At 52.4% G+C, this 19,731-nt stretch overlaps 1 protein-coding gene and 1 non-coding gene across 3 annotated transcripts; one reads left to right on the plus strand and one right to left on the minus strand.

Moving 5' to 3' along the window:
- Positions 1-1,465: 1,465 nt before the first annotated feature.
- On the minus strand, positions 1,466-17,164 carry slc60a2b (solute carrier family 60 member 2b). 2 transcript variants are annotated; one of them, XM_078399912.1, is made up of 4 exons: positions 16,957-17,164; positions 11,091-11,259; positions 7,810-7,926; positions 1,466-6,817 (listed from the first exon to the last, which is right to left on the minus strand). In XM_078399912.1, exons 1-4 carry the CDS (start codon positions 17,056-17,058, stop codon positions 5,556-5,558), a joined length of 1,650 nt encoding a protein of 549 aa, XP_078256038.1. In that variant the 5' UTR covers positions 17,059-17,164; the 3' UTR covers positions 1,466-5,555. The 2 variants fall into 2 exon arrangements, with proteins under 2 accessions (XP_078256038.1, XP_078256039.1); XM_078399913.1 differs by lacking the exon at positions 16,957-17,164 and adding an exon at positions 13,837-14,138.
- A 483-nt stretch (positions 17,165-17,647) lies between these two features.
- LOC144594123 (5S ribosomal RNA) lies at positions 17,648-17,766 on the plus strand. The gene has a single exon (XR_013547351.1). It is a non-coding gene; the product is annotated as a 5S ribosomal RNA (ribosomal RNA).
- The last annotated feature ends 1,965 nt before the right edge of the window (positions 17,767-19,731 follow it).

Below are 19,731 nucleotides of genomic sequence, written 5' to 3' on the forward strand. Positions count from 1 at the left end.
GATCACCAGTACACTACCCTACACATTTCGCGCGGCACGGTGGCCTAGCGCAGAGAATTGGGTTCGATCCTGACTACGGGTGCTTGGTGTACAGTTTGTACATTCTCCTCGTGACCTGCATGGGTTTTCTCCGAGATTGGTTTCCTCCCACACTCCAAAGACGTGCAGGTTTGTAGGTTAACTGGCTTGGTATAAGTGTAAATTGTCCCTAGTGGGTGTAGATAGTGTTAGTGTGCGGGGATCGCTGGTCAGCGTGGACTCGGTGGGCCGAAGGGCCTGTTTCTGCGCTGTGTCTCTAAACTACACTAAACCAGGGCCAATTTATAGAAGCCAATTAACCCAAGAACTTGCACTTCTTTGCAATGTGGGAGGAAACGAGCATCACGGGGAGAATGTGCAAACTCCGTACAGACAGCACCCTTAGTCAGGATCGAACCCAGGTCCCCGGTGCTGTTAAAGCAGCTGCTCTTACCTCTGTTCCACCGTGCAGCACAGATTTAAACTGAGGAATACCTTAAACAGCATTCCTGTTGTAAGGGTGTTAACACGGAACAGTACAGAATAGGAACAAACTGTTATTACATGATACTTATATTTAAGATTTCACAAAAGTGCATACAAAATCAAAAGTTCGGAGGGAGTGCAAATTAAACTGAGGGGAAAAGACACAAAATGCTGGAGTAACTCAGCGGGTCAGGCAGCATCTGTGGAGAACATGGATAGGTGACGTTTCACAGAGTGCTGGAGTAACTCAGTGGGTCAGGCAGCATCTGTGGAGAACATGGATAGGTGACGTTTCACAGAGTGCTGGAGCAACTCAGAGGGTCAGGCAGCATCTCTGGAGAACATGGATAGGTGACATTCTGGGTCAGGACTCTTCTTCAGGAATAAGTACTGACAGGTTAGATAACTCCACCTGCAAGCTGTACAGGGAGAAAGTGAGTTCTTGTCATCGCTCATCTGAAATATTTGGCCATGCAATGTTGCAGTAACATGGAGACACAAGAAACTGCAAAGTGCTGGAGCAACTCAACGGGTCAGGCAGCATCTGGGGAGAGATAGGACAGGTGACGTTTCCAGTCGGGATTCAAATTGAAGGCCGTTCCTTTAGGAAGGAGATGAGGAGGAATATCTTTAGCCAGAAGGTAGTGAATCTGTGAAATTCATTGCCACAGAAGGCTGTGGAGGACTTCAATTGATATTTTTAAGGCAGATTAGTACGGGTGTCAGATGCTATGGGGAGAACGCAGGAGAATGGGATTAGGAGGGAGAGATAGATCAGCCATGATTGAATGGCGTAGTAGACTTGATGGGCCGAATAGCCTAATTCTGTTCTTATCACTTATGAATGAGAGTAATTGACCATTGCAGATGTCCAACCATTTCCAGCCCGACAAATGACTACACTGTTGATTTATCCATTGTGCAGTGATTAAACACAGACCACGTATAAAGATTTGATGCTTTATTAATCCATGGAAAGGTAAATAACATCCCTCACTAGCAAATCTGCTAATGAGACTTCATGGAATTTGAAAATGATGTAATTAATTGAGAAACAGACACACACATATCCATCGCATAATGTAAAGTGTCTTGGCTAGTGCAACTATAAAGGAATCAACAAGAAAATGAACAATACTCATATTAAAAAGCAGCACGTTTCAATGAGAATGTTCTGGTATCAACACCCTGTGGTCCACTGAGCTCTTCCTCCATTCCACTGTGTCCACAGCGCGGTTCCCGTGGCTAATCAGAACAAGATTAAACCCCAAATAGATCTTGTGGTTGAGAGACACCGCTTGGAAACAGGCCCCTTGGCCCACCAAGTCCACGCCAACTAGCGATCGCCTAGTGACAATAGTTCCTTGTGAACTCACTTTCTCTTCCTGAGACACAAAATGCTGGAGCAACTCAGCGGGTCAGGCAGCATCTGTGGAGAACATGGATAGGTGACGTTTCACAGAGTGCTGGAGTAACTCAGCGGGTCAGGCAGCATCTGTGGAGAACATGGATAGGTGACGTTTCACAGAGTGCTGGAGTAACTCAGCGGGTCAGGCAGCATCTGTGGAGAACATGGGTAGATGACTTTTCTGAATAACTCAAAAACAATAAATTAAAACTCAAAGAACAGTCTTGACCTGAAATGTCACCTATCCATGTTCTCCAGAAATGCTGCCTGACCCGCTGAGTTACTCCAGCACTCTGTCGTCCTTTGAGCTTCACATTTCACAGGGGATTCGGGACAAGCAGCTTCAGCTGAAAAGCACAACTGCAGGTACTGGAAACACAGATAAAAACCATTTAGAAAAACTCAGGTTAGACAAAATCTGAATCATCCTACCGCAAGCCGAGAGCAGTGTTGAACTACTAATCTACCTCTTTGGTGACCCTCGGACTATCCTTGATTGGACTTTGCTGGCTTTACCTTGCACTAAACGTTATTCCATTATCATGTATCTGTACACTGTAAACGGCTCAATTGTAATCATGTATCATCTTTCTGCTGACTGGTTAGCGTGCAACAGAAGCTTGTCACTGTACCTGGGTACACGTGACAATAAACTACACTGAACTGCGGAGAACCAGTTAAAGTTTCATGTTTCAGACCTTAGATTGGCAAACATCAAACACAAAATGCCGGAGGAATTAAGCAGGTCAGGCAGCATCTGCGGAGGGAATGGACCCTTCCAGCAGTTTGTGCTGGAGATTGCAGCATCTGCAGTGACCGTCAGCCTTCTTCTTACTGCTGTTCAAGCCTTGTCAAAAAATCATAACAGGCTCAATACCTCCAGAGGCCCTCTCCCCCTGATCCTCGTCAACCCGAAACATCACCCATCCCTTCTCTCCAGAGATACTCCCTGTCCCGCTGAGTTACCCCAGCATTTTTTGTCGGTCTTCAACATAAACACATTTTTGGTTGTTACTTTCGACTTTAGAGATACAATGTGGAAACAGGCCCTTCGGCCCATCGAGTCCGCGCCAACCAGCAATCGGCCCCGTATACTAGCACTAATCTACACACTAGCGACGATTTACAGAAGCCAATTAACCATCTTTGGAGTGAGGTTTAAAACTGAGATGAGAAAAAACTTTTTCACCCAGAGAGTTGTGAATTTGTGGAATTCTCTGCCACAGAGGGCAGTGGAGGCCAAATCACTGGATGAATTTAAAAGAGAGTTAGATAGAGCTCTAGGGGCTAGTGGAATCAAGGGATATGGGGAGAAGGCAGGCATGGGTTACTGATTGTGGATGATCACAATGAATGGCGGTGCTGGCTCGAAGGGCCAAATGAGTCTATGAGTCTGGGGGGAAAATGGAGCACCCGGAGAAAACCCACGCAGGTCACGGGGAGAACGTACAAACTCCGTACAGACAGCACTCGTAGTCGGGATGGAACCTGGGTCTCTGGCGCCGTGAGACAGCAACTCTACCACTGCGCCACCCTGTGGTCACTTCAAGGTTTGCTGCAAATGTGTTTGTAAAGCTGAAAGTCCCTCAGCTCCGGGGAAACCAGACCTGACCAAGCTGCTGCAATGGGAGCCCGGATTCTGCAACCCATTCTATAAATGCTACAATCTTGGTTAATAGCGGCAATAGACAATAGGTGCAGGAGGAGGCTATTCAGCCCTTTGAGCCAGCACCGCCATTCAATGTGATCATGGCTGATCATTCTCAATCAGTACCCCGTTCCTGCCTTCTCCCCATACCCCCTGACTCCGCTATCCTTAAGAGCCGTTTGCTGGCTGAAGGGCCAAATGGTGACGTTTCACAGAGTGCTGGAGTAACTCAGTGGGTCAGGCAGCATCTGTGGGGAATATGGATAGGTGACGTTTCACAAAAAAATCATGGCCCCACAAATGGCATATTTTACATTCAAACCTTTACTCTCAAATGCACAGCCACACATTTGAAAGATTTCATCTTCACTTCGACAGAAGGGGACCAGAATTCATATGTTTTCCATACATTAACGTGTACTACTCCTCAGCTTAATATTAAATATATTAATATATTCCTTTATTCGTCCCACACTGGGGAAATTTGCAGTTAAAAATACCTGTCACCTTCTAGTTAGGAGGGAGTGATGGATCAGCCATGATTGAATGGCAGAGGAGTCTTGATGGGCCGAATGGCCTTATCCTACTATCACTTATAAACCTTCATGATTGTTTTCTCATTTGAATGATTGTTGATGTCCCAAAGTCCCACAATCAACTTTAGCCAGAAATACTTCCCACAACCTCTACAGAAACATCAAATTGTCATGCAAATGGTTAAAATTCTTTCCAGAATTTTAAAAAAAGACAATAAAATGCAAATTCGGCCCTAATGATCAACACAAAAATTACAAGCAACTTCTTTACACATTCACTGCTTCAGGGGAAAGAACTGACAGATTTATAATAAAGGATCTAGAGACATATATTCTTCTGTGGTGCCGCGGAGATGGGACATAAAGCTTTGGTGCAAAGATCTGTGCAGCACAAGAACAGGCCCTGTGGCCCACAATGTCGTGCCCAACACACCACGTCGAGACCTGCTCCGATCTACCTGCACGTGGCCCATGTCCCTCCATTCCCTGCATATCCACGTGCCTCTCTAAACACCACAATGGTATCTGCCTCCAACACCACCCCCTGGCAGCACGTTCCAGGCCCCCACCACCCTGTGTAAACAACTTGCCCTGCACATGGGGGAGGGGAGGGTGCTAGACCAATGCAGGAGAGGTTCGGGGGGGTTGGAGTGCCTGAGTGGGGGGGGGGGGCGGGGAGGGGGAGAGGAGAGTGGGGGAGGGGTGGGTGCTACACCAATGCAGGAGAGGTTTGGGCCCAAGGGGTCCGCTTGGTGTACCCTCCTTTAACCGTTGCCCCTCTCCCCGTGAAGCTGTGCCCTGTAGTGTTGGGTATTGCCCCCCTGGAAGAGGAGGCTGCCCTACCCGTGAACGAGTCCACCGCTGGAGTGGAGTGGGGGGAGTGGAGTGTATTGGAGTGGAGGGAGTGGAGTGTATTGGAGTGGAGTATAGTGGGGGGGTGGAGTGGAGTGTATTGGAGTGGGGGGTGGAGTGGAGTGTGGGGGGGAGAGGAGTGGAGTGGGGGGAGTGAGTGGATTGTATTGGAGTGGAGTATAGTGGAGGGGTGGAGTGGAGTGTATTGGAGTGGAGTGTATTGGAGTGGAGTGTATTGGAGTGGAGTGTATTGGAGTGGAGTGTATTGGAGTGGAGTGTATTGGAGTGGAGTGGGGGGAGTGGAGTGAGTGGATTGCATTGGAGTGGAGTATAGTGGGGGGGTGGAGTGGAGTGTATTGGAGTGGAGTGTATTGGAGTGGAGTGTATTGGAGTGGAGTGTATTGGAGTGGAGTGTATTGGAGTGGAGTGTATTGGAGTGGAGTGTATTGGAGTGGAGTGGGGGGAGTGGAGTGAGTGGATTGCATTGGAGTGGAGTATAGTGGGGGGGTGGAGTGGAGTGTATTGGAGTGGAGTGTATTGGAGTGGAGTGTATTGGAGTGGAGGGGAGAGTGTTGTGGGGTGGAGTGTAGTTGGGTGGGGGAGGGGTTCAGTCATTTTTCTCGCGGTCCAGGAGGAGCAGCTTCTTTCTCGGGGAGCCTCCGAGGAAGGCGAGGGTAGGGAGGGTGGGGAGGGTAGGGAGGGTGGGGAGGGTAGGGAGGGTGGGGAGGGTGGGGAGGGCGGGTAGCTGGGGGGAGGCGGAGTGTGCTGGAAGCGGCTGCAGCTTGGGCTTGGCGGCCTCCTCCCTGACGTCGCTCATCTCGATGACCTCGAAGTCTGCGTCGTTCCACTCGGCGCTGTCCCCGTCTTCGCCCCCGTCCTCGTCGGCCCGCGATCCCAGCAGCGCGGTCTGGTCCTCGCCTCGGGGCGTGGCGCGGCTGGGGGGGGCGGTGGCCAGCTTGTACATGAGCGGGAACAGGGCAGCGGTGGCGACGGAGGTGGCGAGGGCGGTCAGCATCAGCACCGGGCGACGCTGCAGGCTCTCCACGCCCTGCAGTAGGCCCACGGTCGCCGGCACCACCATCTCCCCCAGGGCCGCGCCGAACACGAAGAGCGAGGCCGCCCGGCCGGTGGTGGCGGTGTACTGCTTGATCCAGGAGACCCCGGTGGGGAAGATGGCGGCCATCGACGCGCCATACAGGCCGGTGCCCAACCACAGCGCGCCGCGGTCGGTGTAGAACAGCGTCAGGATCAGGGACGCGACCATGCAGCCCAACACGCTGAGCAGGATCATTGTCCCGGGGAAAAGGCAGGTGGCAAACAAGATGGAGGCACCCCTGACCGCGGCAAAGGTCCCCCAGAACAAGGAGTTCAGCCCAGCCGCTTGGTTGTCGTCCATGTGGACAAAGGCTTTGGCGTAGGTGAAGATGTACGATCCGTACGCTACCTCAGCGCCCACGTACCAGAAGAAGAAGATGGCGAGGAGGCACATCAGCACGCTGTGGTGCCTGGCGAAGGGACTCTCCCCGGTAGACGGGCCGGGCTTCCCGCGGCTGGGGTCGGACCTCAGGTAGATGATGAGGAAGGAGCCGGAGACCAGGAGCACGAAGCTGGCGATGATCAGGTAGGTCCAGACGAAGGGGCCGAGGCTGATGGCGGCCAAATGCAGGCGGCTCCAGGCCCCGGTCTCCGAGCCGTTCCACCCGTGCGCTGGCCTCCAGTCCCCACTCGCCACCGCCTTATGCAACTCGCCCAGCAGCGGCTTGGCCAGGATCGGCGTCAGGAATGCACCCAGGGCAAAGCTGAAGTGCAGGGCCTGGATGTATGGTCCCACTCCATCACCCCACGTCAACAAAATCAGCAGGTTGCCAGCTGCAAGCACACAAGGTCAGCACGTCACAGGCTGCCCGCACCAACACCGCACGCCTTTACACGTTACACTTACAGCGCGGCAACAGGCCCTTCCCCACCCCCACAGAGTCCACGCCGCCCAGCGAGCCCCACACTCTAGCACTATCCCACACGCATCAGTGACCATTTACAATTATACAGAGACAATCAACCCACAAACCTGGGCGTCTTTAGAATGTGGGGGGAAACCGGAGCGCCCGGGAAAAGCCCACGTGGTCACGGGGAGAAGGTAGCAACTCTGTACAGACAGCACCCGTGGTCAGGTTGGAAGCCGGGTGTCTGGTGCTGTGAGGCAGCACCTCCACCAGGCCACCCCATCACAACATCAAATCTGTAAATAAGGAACTACAGATGCTGGTTTAAACCACAAATAGACACAAAGCGTTGGAGTAACTCAGCGGGTCAGGCTGCATCGCTGGAGAAAAAGGATGGCTGACGTTTCAGGTTGGGACCCTTCTTCAGAGTTCGGCCCGAAACGTCACCTATCCAAGTTCAGTGACATTTGAAGCAGAACCACTTAGAAATGCAGCATGATAACAGGCCCTTCAGCCCACCGTATCCACACTGACCATCGATCCCCCGATCACACTAGTTCTACGATATCCCACTTTCCCATCCACTCCAGAGGGCCAATTAACCTACAAACCCGCACGTCTTTGGAGTGTGTGGACCTGTTTCTTGATTGGAACGGGTGTCAAGGGTGATGGAGAGTAAGGCACGGAAATGGGATTAGGAGGCAGAGATCAGCCATGATTGAATGGCGGAGTGGACTCGATGGGCCGAATGTCCTATATCTTGTGAGCTTGTGAAACCAGAGCACCCAGAGTAAACCCACGCAGGTGAGGGAGAGCTCCACCTGCTGCGCCACCACGCCGCACGCTAGCCAGTAGAGAGTTCACACGTTACAAGTACACAAGTAATGGTGAGCATGGAAACTGGAAACGCTTACGAACCTGTGTCCAGTATGCCCATTGAAATGCCGATGAGAGACATTAGTGCCATCAACAGTGGCATCTTCCTACACCATGGAATAAGGTAAAGGCCCACTGCTGTCATCAGTGTCGAGATTCCTGCACAAGGACACGCTCAATCAGAAAGACAGTAGAAATTGTCTGCTTCATTCTAGTGTCTTGCCCCGTGCACCGAGGTACAGTGAAATTGTAACACAGGAGTTTAGACGGATGAGAGGCGATCTTATAGAGACGTACAAAATCATAAAAGGACTGGACAAGCTAGATGCAGGAAAAATGTTCCTGATGTTGGGGGAGTCCAGAACCAGGGGCCACACAGTCTAAGATTAAAGGGGAGGCCATTTAAAACTGAGGTGAGAAGAAACTGTTTCACCCAGAGAGTTGTGAATTTGTGGAATTCTCTGCCACAGAGGGCAGTGGAGGCCAAATCACTGGATGGATTTAAAAGAGAGTTAGATAGAGCTCTAGGGGCTAGCGGAATCAAGGGGAGAAGGCAGGCACGGGTTACTGATTGTGGATGATCAGCCATGATCACAATGAATGGCGGTGCTGCTTGAAGGGCCAAATGGCCTCCTCCTGCACCTATTGTCTATAACATATAACATATAACTACAGCATGGAAACAGGCCTGTCCGGCCCCACCAGTCCACGCCGACCATTCTCCCTGACCTAGTCTCATCTACCTGCACTCAGACCATAACCCTCCCCTCCCCTCCTATCCATATACCTATCCAATTTATGTAAAAGCCTTTGTTGCGTGCAAACCAGTCAGCAGAAAGACTACATGGTTACAATCGAGCCATCCAGTGTACAGATGCAGGATAAAGGGAATAATGTTTAGTGCTAGATAAAAGTATAATTAAAGTTCAAATTGTCACCAATGACAATAGACAATAGGTGCAGGCGTAGGCCATTCGGCCCTTCGAGCCAGCACCGCCATTCAATGTGATCTTGGCTGATCATTGAGGTAGATAGTAGTTCAGCACTGCTCTCTGGTTGTGGTAGGATGGTTCAGTTGCCTGATAACAGCTGGGAAGATAAACTGTCCCTGAATCTGGAGGTGTGGGTTTTCACACTTCCGTACCTCGTGCCCGATGTAGATTATACGTGATTACAATCAAGCTGGCCACTGTGTACAGTTGCAGCTTTTGTTGCGTGCCGTCCAGTCAGCAGAAAGGCTGTACGGTTACAATGGAGCCGTCCACAGTGCGCAGAGGCAGGATAAAGGGAATGACGTTTGGCGCAAGGTCTGCCGTTCAAATAAAGGTTTAACAGAGAGGAGCGAGTAATTGTAGATCCATTTCTGGGACCAGCAGACAGAGAGTCGCCTGGTTTGGGCGCCATTGGGATCGCCAACTTCCTCACTCCCAGATACGGGGCAAGGTGACATCACCGCCCCGCGCCCCACGTGACCTCACCCAGCCAGCGGCCACGTGCTCCCGCTCCACCAATGGCGGCCGCCATTGGTGGAGCGGGAGCGCGTGGCCGCTGGCTGGGTGAGGTCACGTGGGGCGCGGGGCGGTGACGTGACCGTTTGTCCCGTATTTGGGGGCGAGGAAGTTGGCAACCCTACTAATACGGGACAAGGGCAGTCGGTCCCGTACAGGACAAACAGATTTTGCCCAAAATACGGGATGTCCCAGTCAAAGATACTAGAGGAGCAAGATATATCGCCTATACTGAAGGGTAGTACGCAAAAGAGCATAACGTCCGCCATTTTAGTAAGCATAACGTCCGCCATTTTAGTAAGCAAAACCTGCCGTCCGCTCTGCCTCTCGCAGTGTGATCAGTGTTGTGGGGGAACAGTGTGTGTTAAAATACCATTAAAATGCAGAACATATCTCATCTATCAATTCACAGATTTTTGTTATTTTTCTTTTAAATGTTTCTGCCTACTAAAATGGCGCCGTGACGCACTACGGATTTTAGGGTCGAGTAGTCTATCTTGCTCCTCTAGTATCTTTGGTCCCGGCTAATACGGGACAGTTGGCAACCCCTAGGCGTCATGCATTAGGGTTAGGGTGTGAGGTAGCATGGTGTCAAGAATACACCTCTCGCTCAATGACAGCAAGTCAAAGGAGCTAGTTATTGACTTTAGGAAGCGTGGTGGAGTACATGCCCTAATCAAAATCAATGGTACCAAAGTGGTGCCCAAAAGGGCCGCCTCGCCAACAGTCCGTCTCGTCCTTTCCGTCTTTGTTGGTTTTTAGTATGTGTTAAATGTATGTTTTAGTGTTCTTTAGCTTGCTTTATGTGGGGGTGGGGGTGGGGGGGGGGGGGTGTTTGGGGGAAACTTTTTAAAAATCTCTTATCTCAACAGAGATGCAATTTTTTTCCGTATTGTATTTCTGTACACACTGCGGCCTAGCATCGTGGAGCTGGCAACTGGAGACTGCGGCCTAGCATCGTGGAGCTGGCAGCCTTTGCTGGAGGCCGACTTCGGGAGTTCCAGCCGCGGGGAGCTTACGGGACTTAACATCGTGGGGCTGGCGGGGATCGACCTCGGAGCTCCAACCGCGGGAACCTGTGGACTTTAACATCGTGGAGCTCGTGGTCTCTGGTTAGGGACCGACTTCGGGAGCTTCGACCGCCCTGACGCGGGGGCTTTGATCGCCCTGACGCGGGGGCTTAGATCGCCCTGACACGGGGGGGGCTTGGATCGCCCTGACACGGGGGCTTGGATCGCCCTGACACGGGGGGCTTGGATCGCCCTGACACGGGGGGCTTGGATCGCCCTGACACGGGGGCTTGGATCGCCCTGACACGGGGGGCTTGGATCGACCTGACACGGGGGCTTCGACCGCCCTGACACAGGGGCTTCAATATATTTAAGGCAGAGATAGATTCTTGATCAGTACAGGTGCCAGGGGTAGGAACGCAAACTGCAGGTGCTGGTTAAATTTGATGGTAGACACAAAATGCTGGAGTAACTCAGCGGGTCAAGCAGCATCTCTGGAGAAGGAATGGGTGACGTTTCGGGTCTGAAGAAGGGTCTCGACCCGAAAAGTCACCCATTCCTTCTCTCCAGAGATGCTGCCTGACCCGCTGAGTTACTCCAGCATTTTGTGTTTACCTTCGGGTGTCAGGGGTTATGGGGAGAAGGCAGGAGAATGGAGTTAGGAGGGAGAGATAGATCAGTCATGATTGAATGGCGGAGTAGACTTGATGGGCCGAATGGCCTAATTGTGTTCCTCTGACACGAGCCTATGAAGAGGTTGCAGGTTAGGCCGAGCTGACTCGCTCGCACTGTCGTGTGGGCTTACCGAGTAACAGGTGCTGGTCGATGTGGTCGAAGAGAAGCCCACCCACCAGCGATCCCCCCAGGTAGCCCAGCGAACGGCCCGCAAAGATGTAGGAGATGTCGCTGATGTTTCTGTTTACATTCACCGCCAGCTCTTTGAAAGTAGGGCCCAAAACAGCAATGCCCATCCCCTGAGGAGAGAGAAAGAGGGAGTTGCGGTCACGTCAGGGAAGGGTCACGAGAGAGCAGCACAGGTCTTGGTAACTTTCACATCACTGAGAAAACAACAGGCACGCAGCGCGCAAACAGGCCCTTCGGCCCAACTCCTCCATGCCAGCCAAGTGCCCCGTCTCATTTAGTCCCCTGCGTTTGGCCCATATCCCCCGAAACCATCTCCTGTCCGATCCGAAACATCACCTATCCAAGAAAGACAATCTGATTTATTTAATTTAGTTAGACAATAGACAATAGACAATAAGTGCAGGAGGCCATTTCGTCCTTCGAGCCAGCACCGCCATTCAATGTGATCATGGCTGATCATTCTCAATCAGTACCCCGTTCCTGCCTTCTCCCCATAACCCCAGATTCCGCTATCATTAAGAGCTCTATCCAGCTCTCTCTTGAATGCATTCAGAGAATTGGCCTCCACTGCCTTCTGAGGCAGAGAATTCCACAGATTCACAACTCTCTGACTGAAAAAGTATTTCCTCATCTCAGTTCTAAATGACCTACCCCTTATTCTTAAACTGTGGCCCCTTGTTCTGGACTCCCCCAACATTGGGAACATGTTTCCTGCCTCTAACGTGTCCAACCCCTTAATAATCTTATACGTTTCAATAAGATCTCCTCTCATCCTTCTAAATTCCAGTGTTTGCAAGCCTTGTCGATCCAGTCTTTCAACATATGACAGTCCTGCCATTCCGGTAATTAACCTAGTAAACCTACGCTGCACGCCCTCAATAGCAAGAATATCCTTCCTCAAATTTGGAGACCAAAACTGCACACAATACTCCAGGTGCGGTCTCACTAGGGCCCTGTACAACTGCAGGACCTCTTTGCTCCTATACTCAACTCCTCTTGTTATGAAGGCCAACATGCCATTGGCTTTCTTCACTGCCTGCTGTACCTGCATGCTTCCTTTCAGTGACTGATGCACTAGGACACCCAGATCACGTTGTACGTGGATGGCATCAAGCAGGAAATTAGAAATGCGTGCACTAAAGGTGCAGCAGTTATAATGGGTGACTTCAATCTACATATAGATTGGGTGAACCAAACTGGCAGGGGCGCTGAGGAAAAGGATTTCTTGGAATGTTTGAGAGATGGTTTTCTAAACCAACATGTCGAGGAACCAACGAGAGAACAGGCCATTCTAGACTGGGTATTGAGTAATGAGGAAGGGTTAGTTAGCAGTCTTGTTGTGCGAGGCCCCTTGGGCAAGAGTGATCATAATATGGTAGAGTTCTTCATTAGGATGGAGAGTGACAAAGTCGATACAGAAACAAGTGTTCTGAACTTAAAGAAAGGTAACTTTGAGGGTATGAGGCGTGAATTGTCCAAGATAGACTGGCGATTGATGCTGAAAGGGTTGACGGTGGACATGCAATGGAAGGCATTTAAAGGTCGCATGGATGAACTACAACAAGTGTTCATCCCAGTTTGGCAAAAGAACAAACCAGGAAAGGTAGTGCATCCGTGGCTAACAAGGGAAATCAAGGATAGTATTAAAACAAAAGATGAAGCATACAGATTAGCCAGAAAAAGTAGCATACCAGAGGACTGGGAGAAATTCAGAGTCCAGCAGAGGAGGACAAAGGGCTTAATTAGGAAAGGGAAAATAGATTATGAGGGAAAACTGGCAAGGAACATAAAAACAGACTGCAAAAGCTTTTATAGATATGTCAAGAGAAAAAGATTAGTTAAGACAAATGTAGGTCCCTTGCAGTCGGAAACAGGTGAATTGATCATAGGGAACAAGGAGATGGCAGACCAATTGAACAAATACTTTGGTTCTGTCTTCACTAAGGAAGACATAAACCGTCTGCCGGAAATAGCGGGGGACCGGGGGTCTAATGAGATGGAGGAACTGAGGGAAATCCAGGTTAGTCGGGAAGTGGTGTTAGGTAAATTAAATGGATTAAAGGCAGATAAATCCCCAGGGCCAGATAGGCTGCATCCCAGAGTGCTTAAGGAAGTAGCCTCAGAAATAGTGGATGCATTAGTGATAATTTTTCAAAACTCTTTAGATTCTGGAGTAGTTCCTGAGGATTGGAGGGTAGCTAATGTAACCCCACTTTTTAAAAAGGGAGGGAGAGAGAAAACGGGGAATTATAGACAAGTTAGCCTAACATCGGTAGTGGGGAAAATGCTAGAGTCAGTTATTAAAGATGTGATAGCATCACATTTGGAAAGTGGTGAAATCATCGGACAAAGTCAGCATGGATTTACCAAAGGCAAATCATGTCTGACGAATCTTATAGAATTTTTCGAGGATGTAACTAGTAGAGTCAACAGTCAACAGAGCTTTATTTGTCATTCGGTACCAAGGTACCGAACGAAATTACATAGCAGTCACACAACAAAAAAAAGAACACAAGACACATGACCCCAACACAAATGTCCATCACAGTGACTCCAAACACCCCCTCACTGTGATGGAGGCAACAAAACTTCCACTCTCTTCCCCACGCCCACGGACAGACAGCTCGTCCCCGACCGACCCGCACAGTCCCCGCAAGGGGATGGAAGTGCCCGCGGCCGAGTCGCACCGGGCGCTGAAACGTCTCGCGGCCGAGCCGGGCGATGGAAGGCCCCGCGGCCAAGCCGTGCGCAGCTAAGTCCCGCGGCCGAGCCGCGCCGGGCGATGTTAGGTCCCGCGGCCGAGCCGCACCGGGCGATGGAAGGCCCCGCGGCCAAGCCGCACCGGGCGATGTTAGGTCCCGCGGCCGAGCCGCACCAGGCGATGGAAGGCCTCGCGGCCGAGCCGCACCGGGCACTGTTAAGTCCAGCGGCCGAGCCGCACCAGCGATGAAAAGTCCCGCGGCCGAGCCGCACCGGGCGATGTTAGGTCACGCAGCCGAGCCGCACCGGGCGATGGAAGGCCCCGCGGCCGAGCCGCACCCCGCGCCGTGAGGAAGAGACCTAAAACAGAAAGGTTTCCCCCACCACCCCCCCACCCACACCACCACCCCCCCACCCACACCACCATCCCCCCACCCACACCACCACCCCCCACACATACACAACCAAAAAACAAAACAAAAAACCATCCCAATACCGACACACAACAAAAAAAAAGGAAAAAAGACAAACAGACTGCTAGCGAGCCGCAGCCGTTAGGCGCCACCACTTCCAGTGGATAAGGGAGAACCAGTCGATGTGTTATATCTGGACTTTCAGAAGGCCTTCGACAAGGTCCCACATAGGAGATTGGTGTACAAACTTAAAGCACACGGTATTGAGGGTTCAGTGTTGAGGTGGATAGAAAATTGGTTGGCGGACAGGAAGCAAAGAGTAGGAATAAACGGGTCCTTTTCGGAACGGCAGGCAGTGACTAGTGGGGTACCGCAAGGCTCAGTGCTGGGACCCCAGATATTTACAGTGTATATTAATGATTTGGACGAGGGAATTGAATGCAACATCTCTAAGTTTGTGGATGACACGAAGCTGGGTGGCAGTGTTAGCTGCGAGGAGGATGCCATGAGGCTGCAGAGTGACTTGGATAGATTAGGCGAGTGGGCAAATGCATGGCAGATGCAATATAATGTGGATAAATGTGAGGTTATCCACTTTGGCGGCAAGAACAGGAAAGCAGAGTATTACCTGAATGGTGACCGATTGGGAGAAGGGGAGATGCAACGTGACCTGGGTGTCATGGTGCACCAGTCATTGAAAGCAAGCATGCAGGTGCAGCAGGCAGTGAAGAAAGCGAATGGTATGTTGGCATTCATAGCAAGAGGATTTGAGTTTAGGAGCAGGGAGGTTCTGCTGCAGTTGCACAGGGCCTTGGTGAGACCACACCTGGAGTATTGTGTGCAGTTTTGGTCTCCTAACCTGAGGAAAGACGTTCTTGCCTTAGAGGGAGTACAGAGAAGGTTCACCAGATTGATCCCTGGGATGGCGGGACTTTCATATGAGGAAAGACTGGATAGACTGGGCTTGTACTCGCTGGAATTTAGAAGACTGAGGGGGGATCTTATAGAAACATATAAAATTCTTAAGGGGTTGGAGAGGCTAGATGCGGGAAGATTGTTCCCGATGTTGGGGAAGTCTAGAACAAGGGGTCACAGTTTAAGGATAAGGGGGAAGTCTTTTAGGACCGCGATGAGAAAACATTTCTTCACACAGAGAGAGGTGAGTCTGTGGAATTCTCTGCCACAGAAGGTAGTTGAGGCGAGTTCATTGGCTATATTTAAGAGGGAGTTAGATGTGGCCCTTGTGGCTAAAGGGATCAGGGGGTTATGGAGAGAAGGCAGGTACAGGTTACTGAGTTGGATGATCAGCCGTGATCATATTGAATGGCGGTGCAGGCTCGAAGGGCTGAATGGCCTCCTTCTGCACCTATTTTCTATGTTTCTATGTTTCCTAACTTGACACCATTCAGATAATACTCTGCCTTCCTATTCTTACCACCAAAGTGAATAACCTCATACTTATCCACATTAAACTGCATCTGCCGTGCATCCGCCCACTCACACAACCTGTCCAAGTCACCCTGCAAACTCATAGCATCTTCCTCACAGTTCACACTGCCACCCGGCATTGTATCATCTGCAAATTTGCTAATGGTACTTTTAATCCCTTCATCCCCCTCCCTCTCTCCCCCTCTCTTCCCCCTCTCTCCCTCCCTCCCCCTCTCTCCCCCCTCCCTCCCTCCCTCCCTCCCTCCCTCCCTCCCTCCCTCCCTCCCTCCCTCCCTCTCTCTCTCCCCTCTCCCTCCCCCCTCCCTCTCCCTCTCTCCCCCCTCCCCCTCTCTCCCCCCTCTCTGCCTCCCTCTCCCTCCCTCTCTCCCCCCTCCCCTCTCTCCCCCTTCCTCCCTCCCTCTCCCCCTCTCCCTCTCTCCCCTTCCTCCCTCTCTCCCTCTCTCCCTCTCTCCCCCCTCCCACTCTCCCCCCTCCCCCTCTCCCCCTCTCCCCTCTCCCCCTCTCCCCTCTCCCCCTCCCACTCTCCCCCCTCCCCCTCTCCCCCCCTCCCTCTCTCCCCCCTCCCCCTCTCCCCCCTCCCTCTCTCCCCCCTCCCCCTCCCCCTCTCTCCCCCTCCCTCTCTCCCTCCCTCACTCCCCTCTCCCCCCTCCCCCTCTCCCCTCCTCCCTCTCCCCCTCCTCCCTCTCTCCCCTCTCCCCCTCTCCCCCCTCTCCCTCTCCCCACTCCCTCTCTCCCCCTCCCCCTCCCCCTCTCCCCCCCCCTCCCCCTCTCCCCCTCTCCCCCCTCCCCCTCTCCCCCCTCCCTCTCTCCCCCTCCCCCTCTCCCCCTCTCCCCTCTCCCCCCCTCCCTCTCTCCCCCCTCCCTCTCTCCCCCCTCCCCCTCTCCCCCCTCCCCCTCTCCCCCCTCCCCCTCTCCCCCCTCCCTCTCTCCCCCCTCCCTCTCTCCCCCTCCCTCTCTCCCCCCTCTCCCCTCTCCCCCTCTCCCCCTCTCCCCTCTCCCCTCTCCCCCTCCCACTCTCCCCCCTCCCCCTCTCCCCCCTCCCTCTCTCCCCCCTCCCCCTCCCCCTCTCTCCCTCTCCCCCTCCCTCCCTCTCTCCCCCCTCCCTCCCTCTCTCCCTCTCTCCCTCCCTCTCTCCCCCCCCTCTCTCCCCCCTCCCTCCCCCCCTCTCTCCCCCCTCCCCCTCTCTCCCCCCTCCCTCTCTCCCCCCTCTCCCCCCCTCTCTCCCTCCCTCTCTCCCTCACTCACCAGGCCGAGGAAGGCTCCGCACAGCAGCGCGGTGTCGGCCCATCGTCCGCTGCTGTCCCGCGTGTTGTGGGGCCGCAGCTTGTTGCCGATGGCCGGGGTCATGTTCCCCGGGGGGGGGGTGGGCTCCGTTCGCCGCCTGCAGTCGGGCAGCCGCGATACGCAACGCCCAGGCTCCGGGCCCGGCCTGGTGCGGCACTGCGCATGCCCACCCCCGTGGCCGGGCCCGGCGACGCCGCCATCGCGCAGGTCCGGTACCGGTCACGGCTACGTAGTGCTCAGCGCGCATGTGCGTGCCCGGGCCCGGCGACGCCGCCACTGCGCAGTCCCAGAGAAGGTCACGGCTACGTAGTGCTCAGCGCGCATGTGAATGCCCGGGCCCGGCAACGGTCAGTTGGCGTTGCTGTTGCCGTTGCCGTTGCGTAGGTTCACTCGGTTACTTCCCGGAATGGCTGAGAGTCCAGGACCCAGACACACAGGGGAGTGTTAGTTAAGCCCCAGTTCCAGCAGCTTCTCAGCCAGTCTGGTGGGGACTATTGTGTTGAAAGCTGAATAGCCACATTCCTAAAACATGCAGGTTTTTGAGTTAATTGGCTTCTGTAAATTGGCTCTAGTGTAGGATGAGAAACTGGAGAAAACTGGTGTGCAGGCAGTGTAGATGCAGGTTAAGTGTGGGCACAAGCTGCTACTCTGTGCCTACGGCCATACTAGCCTGAATACGCCCGATCCCGTCTGATCTCGGAAGCTAAGCAGGCTCGGGCCTGGTCAGTACTTGGATGGGAGACCGCCTGGGAATACCGGGTGTCGTAGGCTTTTTTTGCCACCGACCGGCAAGATCCTCCTCTCACATACACTGCCAGACATTTAAATACTCCTTCACTCACTCCTTTTTTCCTTCACTGTGGTAACACACATCTTTCACAAATCCATACCCATCCCTCATCAACATGCATCTTCACAAAGGCTCACACACACGCACACACATGCACGCATAATCAACTTCACATATCATGAAACAAAACACAAAGGTCTGGAGGAACTCACTGGCGCAGGCAGCATCTGAGGAGGGAATGGCTTTTCCTCACCTCTGGGAGCACTATCGATCCAATCTTTGCCTCTGGTGCTGTCCATGTGGAGTTTGCACGTTCGCCCTGTGACCACACAGTTTTTACCCGGATGCTCACATTTTCTCCCACATCCCGAAGACAAGCTGGTTGCTAGCTCAGTTGGCTGTTGTACATTACAACTTATGTAGTTTGGTTGTTGTTGTTGCTTTATTATTTACACCGGTGAGACCCAGTTTAGGCTCGGCAACTGTTTTGCCGAACACTTTAGATTCTGGAGTAGTTCCTGAGGATTGGAGGGTAGCTAATGTAACCCCACTTTTCAAAAAGGGAGGGAGGGAGAAAACGGGGAATTACAGGCCAGTTAGTCTAACATCGGTAGTGGGGAAAATGCTAGTCAGTTATTAAAGATGGGATAGAATGCAGCACATTTGGAAAGTGGTGAAATCATTGGACAAAGTCAGCATGGATTTATGAAAGGCAAATCATGTCTGACGAATCTTATAGAATTTTTCAAGGATGTAACTAGTAGAGTGGATAAGGGAGAACCAGTCGATGTGTTATATCTGGACTTCCAGAAGGCCTTCAACAAGGTCCTCACAAGTACTGACCAGGCCTGAGCCTGTTTAGCTTCCGAGATCAGACGGGATCAGGTGTGTTCAGGCTAGTATGGCCGTAGGGACAGAGTGGCTGCTTGTGCCCACACTTAACCTGCATGTACACACCGCCCAGCTGCACGCACGCGCGCACACACACACGCCCACAACTCTTCTGCCGTCATTCTTTACTTTCAGCCACTCACCTTACACACCTCCCCTGACTGCCCCTTAAACTCTAGAGGGGACACAATAGACAATAGGTGCAGGAGGAGGCCATTCGGCCCTTCCAGCCAGCACCGCCATTCAATGTGATCATGGCTGATCATTCTCAATCAGTACCCCGTTCCTGCCTTCTCCCCGTACCTCCTGACTCCGCTATCCTTAAGAGCTCTATCTAACTCTCTCTTGAATGCATTCAGAGAATTGGCCTCCACTGCCTTCTGAGGCAGAGAATTCCACAGATTCACAACTCTCTGACTGAAAAAGTTTTTCCTCATCTCAGTTCTAAATGGCCTACCCCTTATTCTTAAACTGTGGCCCCTTGTTCTGGACTCCCCCAACATTGGGAACATGTTTCCTGCCTCTAACGTGTCCAACCCCTTAATAATCTTATACGTTTAGACACAGTGGCGCAGCTGTAGAATTGCTGTCTTCCAGCGCCAGAGACCCTCATCAAGTCCTGACTATGGGTGATGTGTGTACAGAGTTTGCACATTCTCTCCCTGTGACCACGTGCGTTTCCTCCCACATTCCTAAAACATACAGGTTTTTGAGTTAATTTGCTTCTGTAAATTGACTCTAGTGTAGGATGTGAAACTGGAGAAAACTGCCCAACGCATCACCGGTTCCTCACTCCCCTCCATTGAGTCTATCCAGAGTAGGCGATGTCTGCGAAGGGCGCGCTACATCGTCAAGGACAGCTCTCACCCCAACCACAGATTGTTTACCCTCCTCTGTCTCTCCGTTCCCGGACCTGCAGGTTCAGGAACAGCTTAGTTCCTGCGGTCGTTACCTTACTTAACTCTGCGCTTCGGTGATTGTTGCCATCCCCCCCCCCCTGTTGTACTTCGTGGTCCGGTACCTGTTGTACCTTTAGTGACTCTGGACGGACCACA

This window comes from Rhinoraja longicauda, chromosome 5 (assembly GCF_053455715.1).
Source record: "Rhinoraja longicauda isolate Sanriku21f chromosome 5, sRhiLon1.1, whole genome shotgun sequence".
Classification (NCBI taxonomy): domain Eukaryota; kingdom Metazoa; phylum Chordata; class Chondrichthyes; order Rajiformes; family Arhynchobatidae; genus Rhinoraja; species Rhinoraja longicauda.

What these genes read in the sequence shown, in the direction of transcription:
- slc60a2b (XM_078399912.1), bottom strand. Translation starts at nt 17,058, where the DNA reads ATGACCCCGGCCATCGGCAACAAGCTGCGGCCCCACAACACGCGGGAC. An exon ending in CGACCAGCACCTGTTACTCG is followed by an intron (nt 7,927 to 11,090) that starts GTAAGCCCACAC and finishes GTCCTTGTGCAG; the next exon opens with GAATCTCGACACTGATGACA. An exon ending in AATGGGCATACTGGACACAG is followed by an intron (nt 6,818 to 7,809) that starts GTTCGTAAGCGT and finishes GTGTGCTTGCAG; the next exon opens with CTGGCAACCTGCTGATTTTG.